The sequence below is a fragment of the Choloepus didactylus genome, chromosome 2, assembly GCF_015220235.1.
Source record: "Choloepus didactylus isolate mChoDid1 chromosome 2, mChoDid1.pri, whole genome shotgun sequence".
Lineage (NCBI taxonomy): Eukaryota > Metazoa > Chordata > Mammalia > Pilosa > Megalonychidae > Choloepus > Choloepus didactylus.
In genome coordinates, this window is record NC_051308.1 from 110,808,630 (window position 1) to 110,822,230 (window position 13,601).

At 43.5% G+C, this 13,601-nt stretch overlaps 1 protein-coding gene across 1 annotated transcript in view; it reads left to right on the forward strand.

The window, feature by feature from the left end:
* KCNN3 (potassium calcium-activated channel subfamily N member 3) overlaps positions 1 to 11,094 on the forward strand; it is a 177,982-nt gene extending 166,888 nt beyond the window's left edge. The window contains 1 exon segment of the mRNA XM_037825857.1: positions 2,470 to 11,094. Within this exon segment, the coding sequence (XP_037681785.1) occupies positions 2,470 to 2,766 (297 nt within the window). The 3' untranslated portion in view covers positions 2,767 to 11,094.
* Positions 11,095 to 13,601: the final 2,507 nt, after the last annotated feature.

A 13,601-nucleotide genomic window follows, 5' to 3' on the forward strand; every position in this document is an offset into this window, starting at 1 on the left:
ACCCACAGTTGGGTGGGGCACATCTCCATGGAAACAGAGAACTACAATCTAATTAACACTGATAGGTCTGCCCACACAAGATTACTTCAAAGATAATGGCGTTTGGGGGGACAGAATACTTTCAAACTGGCACAGTGGTTTAGTCATCATTCAATGGATTGAATTCAAGGGATATTTAGAGGTAGGACTTTTCGTTTGTTTTAAACAGTGTGGTAACATACATACAACACGAACTCTCATTTTAACCACTATCTTGGCTTGACTTTGGACTGGTGGGATGTGAGGGACAGGGGACGAGAGGTGTCCAGGATGACAGCCAGGTTTCCAGCCTGGCAGTGCCAATCAGGGAGGCCAGGAGCCCTGTCGTGAAGGGCAGATTTAGGACAGGAGAACGTGCATTCGGAATGAGAAGCCTTTGTTTAGCTCTGCTCTGGCCTGGTCTTATGGCAATTTTAATTTATTCTTACATTTTATCATAAGTTCCCTGGGGGCACCCCATTTTTTGCTCTCATGCTCTCTTCACCTCCATCAGTATCATTCACAAAACCATACTGAGCACCCTCTCCACAGAGGCAGGCAATGGGTGAGGCCCCCTCAGAAGTGCTCTTTCCTTCCCTTTAGTCACTCGGAATGGTCTTGGGGGTAAATGCTGAGGAATCTTTTAGATATGTGGAAATATTTTGTGGCACAATTTTTTTTTCCCATCAGTCAAAACTTCTCCAGGGTGAGGCACGCATTCCCCAGCTTCCCTTGTTGATCTGCAGAGAATCCTAGTCTGGGTGACAATCATATTTCTCCTGTCAAAGTAGGAGAAGGATGGGAGGGATAGTGATTTTTACCTGTGCCAGTACTTTATTCATTCATTTGGTCTAACATCTTTTAGTGCCAATCATGAGCAGACAGATACCCTTGCTAAGCACATTTACATACAGTTGTCCATCAACAAATATTAATTGAGCCTCACCCATGTGCCAGACACTGGTTTGGGGCTCTTGGGATACAATAACGAACAGATCAGGCCAAGATCCTGCCCTCAAGGAGCTTACCTTCCAATGGGAGACAATAATAAATAATAAATATAAGATATAAGCAAATTATCTAACGTATCAGAATATGCTGAGCACCATGTAAAAAGAAAAGGCCGAGCACAGGGAGGTGGGGGGAAAGTTGCAGTGTTAATTAGGGCATCAGGGAAGGCTTCATTGAGAAGATGATTCTTAAGGGAAGACTTGAAGGAGCTGAAAGCTTTAGCCCTGGCACATATGGGGGAAGGGCCTGGCTAATAGGTCAGGTTCCCTGAACGCTCCGAGACAGCAATGAGTGCAGGGAGTTTATTGGGCAGAGCCCCCAGGACAACACCTGTCAGGGAGGGAGGGAAGCAGGATTGGGCAGAAGGAGAGTTTGACTGTGATGCTGTCAACAAAGGCCACAGCTCCGCGGGGAGCTCTGGAGATGGAATGGCCCTTCAGTGATGTCCGAAATTGTGGCAAAGCGGCCAGGCCTTTGTACCTCCGCACTGACTGCCTGGCGGGGAGGCTGGAACCGCGAGCGAGGCGGCTTCCTCTGGCCGTGTGAGCTGTCAGCAGGCAAGACTCCAAGCAGCTGGGGAATGAGTGCCTCAGCCTGAAGGGGGCCAGGCAGGTCTCCCCCCATTCACCGCAGGCTTCCAGGCAAAAGGAACAGCCCTAAGACAGGAGCCTGCCCTCAGGGAGGGCACAAGAAGCAGCAAGGCAGTGAGAGCACTGTGAGGTGATGGACAGGGGAGTAAAGATAGGAGTTCCCAGCAGTAACGAGGAAGCAGTGCCTCGTGGGTCAAACATGTTCTGAGTTCAGTGGGTGCCACTGCAGGGTTTTGAGCAGAGGGGTGACATGCTGTGACTTACATGTGACGTTCTGGCTGGAAATAGATGGGGGGTGGGAGTGGGCAATAACTAAGTATGGGTGGTTATTATTAACTCCCATTTTACTCATGTAAGGAAACTGAGGTTCAGAGAGGTTAAGTGACCTGACTGAGGGTACCTTGCTAGTGAGCTGCAGACTTGGTATTTGAACCCTGGCCTACCAAATTTAAGTCCATCTCCTTGTCCATGCCCCACCACAGTTCTCTCTCTTTAATTGTTAAATGCCAGCAGTCATATGAATTGAGAGGTTGGGAGTAGTTAGGTTAGGGACTCCATTTAAGAAAAAATTGCTGCTTCCTTTCCTTTATACACATTAAAATTTTTTTATATATATAATTAACATGCATTACTTTTGTAATAAGAAAAAAAAATTAACTGTTGTGCCTACATCAGCCTCCATGTCTCCGGGAAAGTTAACTGTTTTTCCTTCCTTGACCAGATCCGCCACCAGATAGCCAGTGTGCAAGTTGCTCCCATTTTAATTTGGAGGAGCGTTTCATTTTTCCCTTTGCAGATTCCCCTGTGTTGACCTGTCGTCTCTCCATCTCTCACCTCCGTCTCTGTCCAGATGCAGAACGTCATGTATGACTTAATCACAGAACTCAACGATCGGAGCGAAGACCTGGAGAAGCAGATTGGCAGCCTAGAGTCTAAGCTGGAACACCTCACTGCCAGCTTCAATTCCCTGCCGCTGCTCATTGCCGACACCCTGCGCCAGCAGCAGCAGCAGCTCCTGTCTGCCGTCATCGAGGCTCGGGGCATCAGCGTGGCAGTGGGCACCACCCACACCCCAGTCTCCGACAGCCCGATCGGGGTCAGCTCCACCTCCTTCCCGACCCCATACACAAGTTCAAGCAGTTGCTAAATAAAATCCCCCCGCCCAGAAGCATTACCCATAGGTCTTAAGATGCAAATCAACTCTCTCCTGGTCTCTTTGCCACCAAGGACCATTCAGACCAGGGGACGTAAAGAAGAGAGACCGAGCTAATTAACTAACTCATGTTCATTCAGCGTGCTTGGTTCGATATGCCTTGAAACCAGAAATCTAATCTCTGTTTAGGTGCCTCTACTTGGGAGCGGGAAGAGGAGATGACAGGAAGCGACGCCTCTGGCAGGGCCCTTGCTGCAGAGTTGGTGGAGAACAGAAATCCACGCTCAACCTCAGGTCTTCACGTGGCGGGGTGGGGGGGTCAGATGCACTGAAGTAGCCAACAGTGAAGCAAGCCCAGAAGCAGGTCCCGCTGGGGGAGGGGGTCTCGCGTCAGGCCTAGGAAACAGGGACCTCCCCACTGGGGTCCTCGAGCGCACCTCTCTCCTTTCCTTTTGTCGAAGGAAGCCTCTGGGTGACAGAAGTTAAAGAGAGCTGCCCACAACTTGCCAAAACAGACGTAATTTCCTCCCATATCTTATACAATCCTAAAACTCAATTTAGACGGAAAAATAAGAAAGCCAGATTTTCCTTCCAATATGAATACCCATATAAACCTGTGTGTTTGCAAGCATGTCATGTGCGTGTGTGCACAAACACACACACACACACACCCCACATTCAACCCAGTCCTTTCTTGTTCTAACTTAACCCAAATAGGAAGGGACCTGGTACCTTATCCTGCACACAGCAGGCACTCTAAATGTTGAATTGGTTTGTAAGTGAATGTGGGTACTTTGGGTTCAGGTAGTTTTTCTTGGGTTGGTCATGTTCTGAGCTTCCCTGAATTTTCATGTCCCTTCAAACACAATACAGGTCGCTTTGCCCTGGATATGCACCATGCTTGGTTTGAGAGGAATGCCAAGCCAAAACTGTTGGCATTCCAGATGGATAAGCAGGCTTCCAAAAATAACAGCCCATGCAGAGTTTACTTCTTACATCCAAACAAGCTGTGTTCTTCTGGACCACACGTCCAGGTGTGTGTTTGTAAGGAAGGGGGCTCCGGGCATCTGTGCACGTGTGTGCACACACATGCGTACACACACATGCACAAGCAGGTGCAACCCAATGAAAGCCTAGTGAACAGAAGTATTGATAGGGGATTTGCTGAGCTGTATTTATCTAGAAACAGGTTTCCAGCCCAGACATTAGGAGTTCAAAGAGGTCAAGTGCCTCAGCCGAGAGCTGCTGTGCTGGGAGAAGTGATGATGAGTGGCCCATGTGGTCCCTTCTAAATGACCAAAGTCCTCTCAAAAGGAAATACTGTGAGAATAAGGAGAGTCCTTAGGGAACCTTGTGGGCAAGGTAAGATGATGTGGTTCCATCAGTAGCCTGTTCCCACTGTGCCATGTTAATCTTGGTACAAAAACTATCCAAATACATCTCCAACTCCAGGAGACTTCAGAAACATCAGGATCCAGTGTAGTGTCAGGCACTGGGAGGAGAAGGCTTGTGGGTGCAAAAAGTTTTCATTACCCCATGATATGACCACATGTATGTTTGCGTTGTGAAAGCCACCATTGTGATATTTATCACTTTCCTCATTCTGAGGTCTTTGACTTAAGCTTATGGGGAATTAAATGATACTGTATGGCATATTTCATCTGTTTAGAGTGAAACAAAAGGGTGTTATTTGTGTATAGTTGCTGTGCTGGGTTTAGCTTTGTAACAAAACGTCATCAACTTTTCAGAGCTGGTGTCTGGCTGTGGGAGATTTTCTTCTGCAGCTCTGGACCTGGTCTTCTAAGGACAAGGGAATCACTGGACAAAAAAAAGTAGACATACCTAGAACTAAAGGCACTCACTCTTTGGAGAAGATAGGGTGTCTTGCTAAACCTTTTCTTTAGTCTTTTGTTCTTGCTGTTGTTTTTCCCTTAATGGTCTCATGCTGATCTTGATAACTCTTTCCAGTATTTTCATTGGCTGTTTTGCATACCACAGATGCCACACTTGCTGTTGGCTTTTCTTTTTTTTTTCAAACTTGTTCCTTTAACTATTGTGTATCCAAACGATCCTTCCCCATCCCTTTTTTATGTTCCAAGAATGGTGCTACTGTTTTCAGTGACAGTTCAGCAGAACATATAAGCAAATGTATGAACAGATGAAATAACCATGCAGTTTGATTGTGGTATTGGTCTATCTCACAAAGTGAAGACCACTGACTGGTTAGCCAATCCTAATCATTTAACCCACAACCTCAACCACTGACTCCTATTTGCCCTTTCCATTCTGCCGTAACCCTGTGATGTGTGTGTGTATGTGCTGTATATGTGCATATACAGGGATTTAGTTATAATTTCAAACCAATGACATGCAAAATTCCTCTGCCACTCCTCCTGCCCAGAAGGGTACAGAGACTGTCACTGATCCATCAGGGTCCGTGGATAATCCTCCTTTAACCCATCATTACTGCCATACACTTAGGTGAAGCCTGAAGGCCTAGCTAGCAGCCTAGTCAAGGAAGGGGTTGGGGTCATTTCCAGTAGCAATTGCCACTGGCATCCTAGAAACACATGGGCATTTGTAGCATGACTGGACCTATTGGTAGTGCAATAGTGATGTGCGGTTTTTATCCTTGGCAAAAGAATACTTACTCTTCAAAAAACTAAGTGATCAAATCTGCATGCTGATCCTGCCATGGTAAATGGGAGGCTACTTTTCTCTACTAGTATTTTAGCTTTATGTAGGGATGTTACCCATTCTTTTGCAAGTACAATCAACCTTTGATGACTTTGGCATTGATTATCCAGGGTGGAGATCACCCAGATTTTAGTTCCTACAGCCCATCTTTTGGCTAATCCCCTGCACATCAGTATCACAGTCAGATGGAAAGAAAGGGCAGGTGGATTTTCATCCCATGCCTTTTTGTTCCTTATTTTCAAGTTTGTTGGAGGAGGAGGTTTAATGATCTATTCAAGAATTGGCTCTACTTAAAAACTACTAATTACAGTAACCTCACTCTGATAATTGAACTGATCAAGTTCTGCCCACTCCTGGAAGGCTGACCCAGTGGCAGAGCCCCTCTGAGAAGCTTTCTGATAACTCAGTGACAGGTAAATGCACCCTAATACTCTCAAAAAATATCTAGACACTTGAATTAGAAATACAGAGCCACCCCCTCATTGCTTAAGCCATATTATAGCTTCATGTACTGTAAAGTCGGGGACGAACTGTGATACTTTAAGACCACTAATCTCAGTGGAATTTCAGGACATAGCGTAAGTCAGTAAATCATACCAGCCTAGGGGCTCACTCCTCCTTAGATTGAAGTCCAAATCAAAACCTGCACCTTTGGGTCAAAGGCTATGTATGTGTGATCATCACCAATAAATTGTCATAAAGTGTCTATAAGCTGCTCTTGCCCTATCCTCATAATGGTGTCCAACCCGATGACATTTACCATCTCTAGAAATGATTTGATACAATCCAAAATAACAGGAGAGGTAAGGCCCTGAGGTGCCACCTACTGTCTGACCTCAGTGTGGACAAGTGGTGTGACAATAATCTCTTAAATTAGGAGATGTAGAAAAGGTATGTGAAAGGAGATTCTAAAGTGCTGTGCATGTCCAAGGTAATGCTATTGCCAAAGGCCAAAAAGGAATGGCATTGAAGAAATAGTCATTTTCATATATTTGGGGATTCCATCCCTTAAATTTTCCTTGTGAATAAGCCATGCAGAAATAGAAAACTAGAGATACAGAATAAGAATAAATAAAACTCTAACACTGGATCCTTATCCTTGGCCAATTAATATAACCACCTCATACCTCAGTTTCTCTGCACTTAAAAATGAAGATAATAGTTAATATTCCTAAGTGCAAAGTATTCAGTAGATAAAGAAGTGGAATCACTGTTGTCATCAACAGCAGCCCAGACCTGACTCTCTAGTCCACACATTGATGTTGCATTTGAATGCATTCAGTAGTTAACAAGAAGTACTTACTGTGTATCACATTGGTAGTGAAATTAGCAGGGAGAAATATGGGATTAGTGCCTAGTTCCAGGACCTCCCTCCTCCTTCAGAGTGTCACTCAACAAACAGTGCCCCCCTCCCTCGGTTAAGAATCAGTGTTCCATCCCAGAAAAAGGTGTTGTTACCCTCACAGTACCACGATTGAGACACTCTGAAGTCATTGCACTACCAGTAGGTTACTACTTTTTGTAAATTACTCTTTTAAATCCCACAAGATGTCCCCAGGTTTTTATAGTCACTCTACTTTCCTGAAAGTTGCTAGTAGACCGAGGTTGGTTAGTGGTCATTTCGCTGTCCTTCTTGACTCTTGCGCTCGATTTCAGTACCTTAGACAGCTATCTGGTGACTTCCGGGTAGGCAGGGATCAGCCTCTCCTCTCCCCCTGCAGCCAGTCGGCTTGATGACGCCCTGGACAGCAGCACTTCCTTCTTTACTGCCGCCAAAGTAAACATCGTGGGGAGGGGTCACTGCTCCCACTAAGAAAGGAGTATTACAGAAATAGCAATATTAACAGTCTGCCTCCGGTTATAGAATATAGTGGGTGCTCTTCAGCCTGAAAGCTTGTGCCAAGGTGCATTAAGAGAAACTAACATTACACTCCTGTCAAACAAGTAATATGTAGATTTTTACCGAGATAGACTGAAGCTTATTAAAAAGTGCTCAGTGCAATGCTATATAAATATCTACAGATAGAGAGAGAGAAAAAGTAACTGTGATCTTTTTTTTCTTTACACCGTTACTGGAAAACCCCCAAACATGAACTGGAGTTCCCTCTGAACAAAACCATTGTCAAATCTTCAACATATGACCTCCAAATCTAGGTGCCGAGTGCCCTGCAACCGTTGTTTACATGCCCGAGAAATGCATTCTGGAAGCTGTCATCGTGGGTCTGGACCATGTGTTGAAACAAACAAAAGAGACGTCATGACAACCAAGCTAGTGGAGGAAAAGCACAAAAGTCAACACCAACCTGTAGTTAATGATCCCAAAGAGATGCTGAATTTTTATAGCCAAAAACAACAAAAATAAAATCAGTGACAAATCAAAAGTGAATCTGATCGGAACAGCCAACTTCCAGCTTCACAGAAGAAGGACAGGAAATAAACGACTTTCTCTAGCTGGGTCATATTGTCTCAGTTTTTGATCCACCTTCATCAGAAACATTTTTTTAATGGCGCAAAAACTCGATTTTGGTCCCAGACTCTCCATTCTGCATTGGCCACAAGAGAACAACAAAAGAGGGTGACAGGATGTTAATAGAGGAAACATTTTCATGGCAAACTCCAAAACTAAAGTGTTTATATTCAGAATCAGACGAGCTTCGATATGAATTTGCATCTTTGCCTCTGTACTGCTTGCTATTTTTTATTGATAGGAGAAAGCATAACAGTTTATTTTAACTATGAAATATATTGCTATATTATAAAATATATTGTAACTTTCAATTAACATTTTGTATCAAATGAGTCTTTAGCAGGTTGAGTGTCAGCCTGCTCTCCCAATGACTGTTTCTGAGTACACATCGTGGTTAGCGATAGCCTGACACCAGTCCTCGTGCCACAGCCTTCTTAACTGCCATATTCTCATTTTCCAAGACCTGAGTATTAGAGATGAAAAGAACATTATTCTGAGCTTAGAAAAGTAATTCTACCCTAAATTCTATCAAGTCATTTCAGAAGAGATTTTAAAAGCCATCACTCCTTTAGTAGCTGTGCAAAGCCAATTTAATGAAAGTGCAGGCTCCTTCTATAGAAATGCAAAGGGCCCATTACGTAAATTATATGTATCTCAAATTCAAAGTCAGCCAGTCGATTTTCCTTTGGCAGTGTCAGAATTGGGCATAAGGAAAAGTCCTGTTCTCCTGGGACCCAGAAGTCTGAAAATTCTAGGCATTATGAGTTTCTCTGTGTAAAAATAAAACTGAGATTGGAATTCTGGTTACATAGGGCCAAATAAAAGCCCAACATGCAATGTGCTCTTCTGAGCTGACGATACCCTGGAGGGAACAAGGTTTCCCCATGTTTGTCAACGACAGGGAGCACAGCTCCTAGGGGAGTGATGAGAGGAAGCAGGACATACACAACAAGAACCAGCAAACAGATGGACTTTCTCTGCTGCTAGTTTACTCTAGCTGGGAGGAAATACAGTTTCTATCGAGATGTTTTCCTTTATGGCAAAATTGTGGAAAATTCTGTCCTTAAGCAAGTTGTGATACCCATTCCCTCCCTCTCATATAGAAGCTAAAACACAAATGTAGACTTTCTCCGTTCCACTCTTTGAATGACCAACGGACTATTTCTGGGGGAAAGTGGGATGTTTCTGTTATAATACAGATTTCCTAGAATCGGAGAACCTCTTCCCAGTGAGGATCTTTATTTGCTGTCATTGCTTTGGAAGGAGTTCATATAGGTACAAACCAAGTAGCATTAGAGTAGATGTAACTGAGCCTGTGTGTCTCTCCTCCTGTCACAAACTCTGAAATGCACACAGATAAACTGATAGTCCAAAGCAACAGGTTTTCTCCTGAGAAAAAGGCTGGAATCCTCTCTATTACCTGAGCTTAAATGTAGATAAGGCTTGGGCCTCGATAGCATTAGTTATTCATGCTGAATGAAAGAGAAATAATATCTAAATGTCCAACTTCAAGCAGCTTGTGTAGCTGAGACTTAACCTGTTCACAAGCTTCCTTTTTATTCAGCTAAATTCTCCCAGTGTCTGCATTGCTCCTCAGTTACACATTAGACTGAGCTCCATTAAAGCCATCAGAACTCCAGGGCACCTGTTCTTAGCAGCCTACTCACTCACTGGGTAATGGAAATTAGTTTATTCTCAATTTTCTAATTGACTGATGAATGTACTTTGATCATTGATTTGTCCCTTAATACTTTTCCACTACTAAATCAAATTGTCTCTTCTGGCTTTTCCTTCTAATACTTCACAGATTAACTAAGACTTTTGTGTTTTTAAAGAGTAAGTATGTTCTGACATTTCCCCCTTGAAGTTGTTAATCTAGAATCTAGGAAACCAGTACAAATTCCTGACTTGTGGAAACCAGTCCTCTTGACAGTAATTCAGGTATATGCTAACCACTGCTACTCCAAATGCACTCTGCAGACCAGGAGCACCCCAACATCAGCACCAGCACCAGCTTGTTAGAAATGTAGAATCTCAGGCCCCATGCCAGGTCTACTTGATCAGAATCAGCATTTTAACAAGTTCCCCAAGTAATTTTGTATGCACATCCAATATTGAGAAGCCCTGGCCTCACCACACTCAATGGTAACCAACCACATTAATAATTGGAAAACTAAACCATTTCTTCCTAGACCCTCATTTATGGTATAATTTGATGAAGTAAAAAGAAGGCATGGCCAAATTGGTACTATAGTTGCTCCAATTAAAAAGATCCCTGTATAATAATAAGGATAGAGAAAAATGCTTTTTAAAATTCTACATGAAATCATATAGCATGTACGCATGTACTCACGGTTTACATAAAGCATAGTAAAGTCCATAAGAGGCAGCCTTTTTCCAGCTTCTTTCTAAAAGTGCTAACTTCAGAGCCTTGAACCACCACAAAGCCCCTTTTTAGGCTTTTCTTTTTAGCCAAAGCTGATAGGGCCATCAGAATATCAGCTGACCCCCTCAGGGCAGGTCCCCAAAAGGCCACTTGGGTTCCCGCTCAGCATAGCATAGAAACAGCTGTATCTGTTGACCTTTCTTCTGTTTCTTTCTTGAAGAACTCAGAATTCCATAGTGAGAACTCTACTCCCCTAGAGGAAATTAGCAAGAGAAGTCAATTTAAACATCTAAAAACATTCCTAGTCTCCTTTTAAGCCAATTTTCTTATTCATTATACAACCAGAGACACTCCCAGGTGGGCAAGGAAGGATGTGAATTCTGAAATTGGCATCATAAATTGATATGTACCCAGAAACAGTTATGTTCTAAATTAATGGCTTTAATCTGTTCATTGTAAAAAGTGCCTTGGACTTCAATCTAAAGAGGTCAGTATAAATATATGTGTGTGTGTGATGTGTATGTAGGCAAATATTTACATATTTATACATACATAGGTGCACACACATATACCCGCACATTCATATATAATTATACATACATATATAAATGCTTCATAATATATCCTATTGCTATTCACAGCTCTGTTTCTTTTGTCTGGTCCTGTTTATTTGTTTAGTGAGAACTTTACATAGAGAGGTTCTATTCAGGACACTGATGTATTTTTGTTTGTTTGTTTTTTACTTTTTATTAAAAAGGTAATGGATATTAAAAAAAAAAAAAAAAAAAGTCAAGTGCCTGAAGGTTTTGAATGGAGTTGTGGTAAACTTTCTCGGGTCAACAAAGAGGAAACTGATTTTTCCTTTGGGAAATATTTTCTGTTTATGTGACTTTGTTTTTCCTTGGTGGGAGTGCATAAATAAGAGTGGTTACAGTTATTTTGTAACTTTCATTATAATCCATTTCTGAGATCTCCATAATGCAACAGCAAACATTTTGGTCAGCCTAGAGCCCGATTTTCTTCACACATCAGCATCAGGGTGCCTGGTCTTCACAGGCTTGGCATCATTATTGTGTTCCTTACTAAGAGAAGGCAGACTAAATCGCAGGGCACTGGGTTTAGATCAGCTCCAAATATGGCTTCCTTTCAGTAGCACTCCAGGAGGACGAGTGAGAAGTCCCTTTCCCTAAACCAGATAGGAACCCACACCTTTGAAGGCTGCCAGCGGAGCCCCAGTGACCTGTCCAGGGCTCCCTGGGAAATAATATAATCACCTGTACGAATCAGCCTCTCTCTACCTTAGTCAAGGTCTCCTCTTTCTGTGGTGTTACTGCTTGTAACAGACCAATCCTCCCTGGTGTGAAGCCCCAAAGCTCAGTGGGAGATTCCAGTTTTCCTTTGCCTCAGCTCATGAATTCAAGGAGGCATTTTACTTCTTTAAATCAACTAAATCTTCACTCCCTGCCTCTGTGGCAATAACCTCATGACAGCCAGAGCCAGGTCAGACAGGAAATGCCCTGTTCAAAATATCGATCAGAAGAGACACTGCAAGTGTCAAAGAGGATCAGGAAGACAACCGGTCTCTCCAACTGTCCCCATGGCCACAGCCGCCATTTGTGGAATCATAACCAGGAAGGTGTAGCAGCCATGGGATGGGAAATCAAGTTTCCCAAGTTGATACTCCATCCCTCACCTTCCACCCCATGAACTTTTCTGTAGCTCTAGACAAACGCGCGCGCGCACACACACACATAATTAGGTGCTTTCAGAAAAAGAGTATCAAATATTTGGGACTTTTTCGAAGTTATCCTAAAAAATATTTTAGGCTATTTTATAGTTACCCTAAAAATATTTTCAAAATATATCTAGCTATTTTTCTGTTGCTGTCCCTTCCTGAAAGCCCTCTTCCAAAAATTCTTTATGAATGAATATGTTTACTAATTGGTGATTAGCAAACAATTAAACTTTGTACTTATAAACCCCATTCACCTAAGAACATCAAATGTCAATGAATTAGTTATCACCCTGTGAACTGGATGACAAATATTTTCCCCATTATTCCAATGGAAAAATTGGGCCATAGAGAACTGAGGAGTAAATGATTTACCTAAGTCAAGAGTTAAACTGAAAACGCCACCTAGGATTTCTCAGCATGTTTTGGGAGTAAATGAACTCTTAAAGGCCATCAAGTGAGATCCTTGAATTCCACTGCTGACCACCATTGGGTACAAACGACCTGACATGTATTGACCACATGTTGTTGGGATCCAGGCTTAGTGCATTTAGAATCTGAGTGGTGGGCTGGTCTGGGAGTTTGAATGGGAAACTGCATTTTCTTCTTTGTACCAAGTGTGGAGTATGACATGGAAGGTGAACTCCAAGGTGGTGGCCTTCCCCACTTCCTGTTGAACTGAAATTGGAGAGAATGGGCATCTTTAAAATGTTATGGCATTTGCAGATACAGTATGATGGCATTAAATAAATACAAGAAGGGAACTGACTAAAACCAAAAACCAGAAATGAAAGTGGCTGATTTCCTTTCATTCTATCTACTTCCTTCCCTATGTCTATAGCTGGGAAAACAGGAATTTTTTTTTAGGAAGGAACTCTGAATTTAGATCAGAAACAGAGCCCCCTGGAAAAGTTTGCCTCTTTAAGCAAGGCCAGGACTGCCCTCGTTTTAATGGCAGTGCTTGACCCAGGAGACTGGCGCCATCACGTGACCACAGATGCGCGGGTTTAATACCTAACCCAGTTTTCAACAACCCGGAGAGAGAGTGAGACTCGCTGCGAAGGTGAAGGGCTGTTCATCAACCGGGATGTGCAATAAGGCAAACTTGCAGCTATGCTTAAATGAAGTATCCCGCAGTTAAACACTACTGGTCGTTCCATTTATCTGAATAGAAGTTCTCAACCTCTGCTTCACGCGAGAATCACCTTGGAAGCTTTTAAAGACGCCCAAGGCTGCCCCCACCCCCACTCCAGCCAACCCCTCCCTGCGGATTCAGAAGGCAGAGTCTGAGGTGACGTGTGGGCATCGATGTTTCCCCAAAGCTCCTCAGGTGACTCTAAGGGGCGCCCAGAGTTGAGCGCTGCTGATCCCTAGCTCGCAGAGCCTGGTCCAGTGCCGCCCCCCACCCCCCAACCCCCACCGTCCCCCAAGGAGGTGCACATCCACGGCTGGAGGAACCCCGAGTCCACGTGAGGGGATGGGGGGGGGGTGGGAATGGCCGGGGTGGGGGTGGTGAGATTCTTTATAAAGAGGGTGATGTGCTCCGA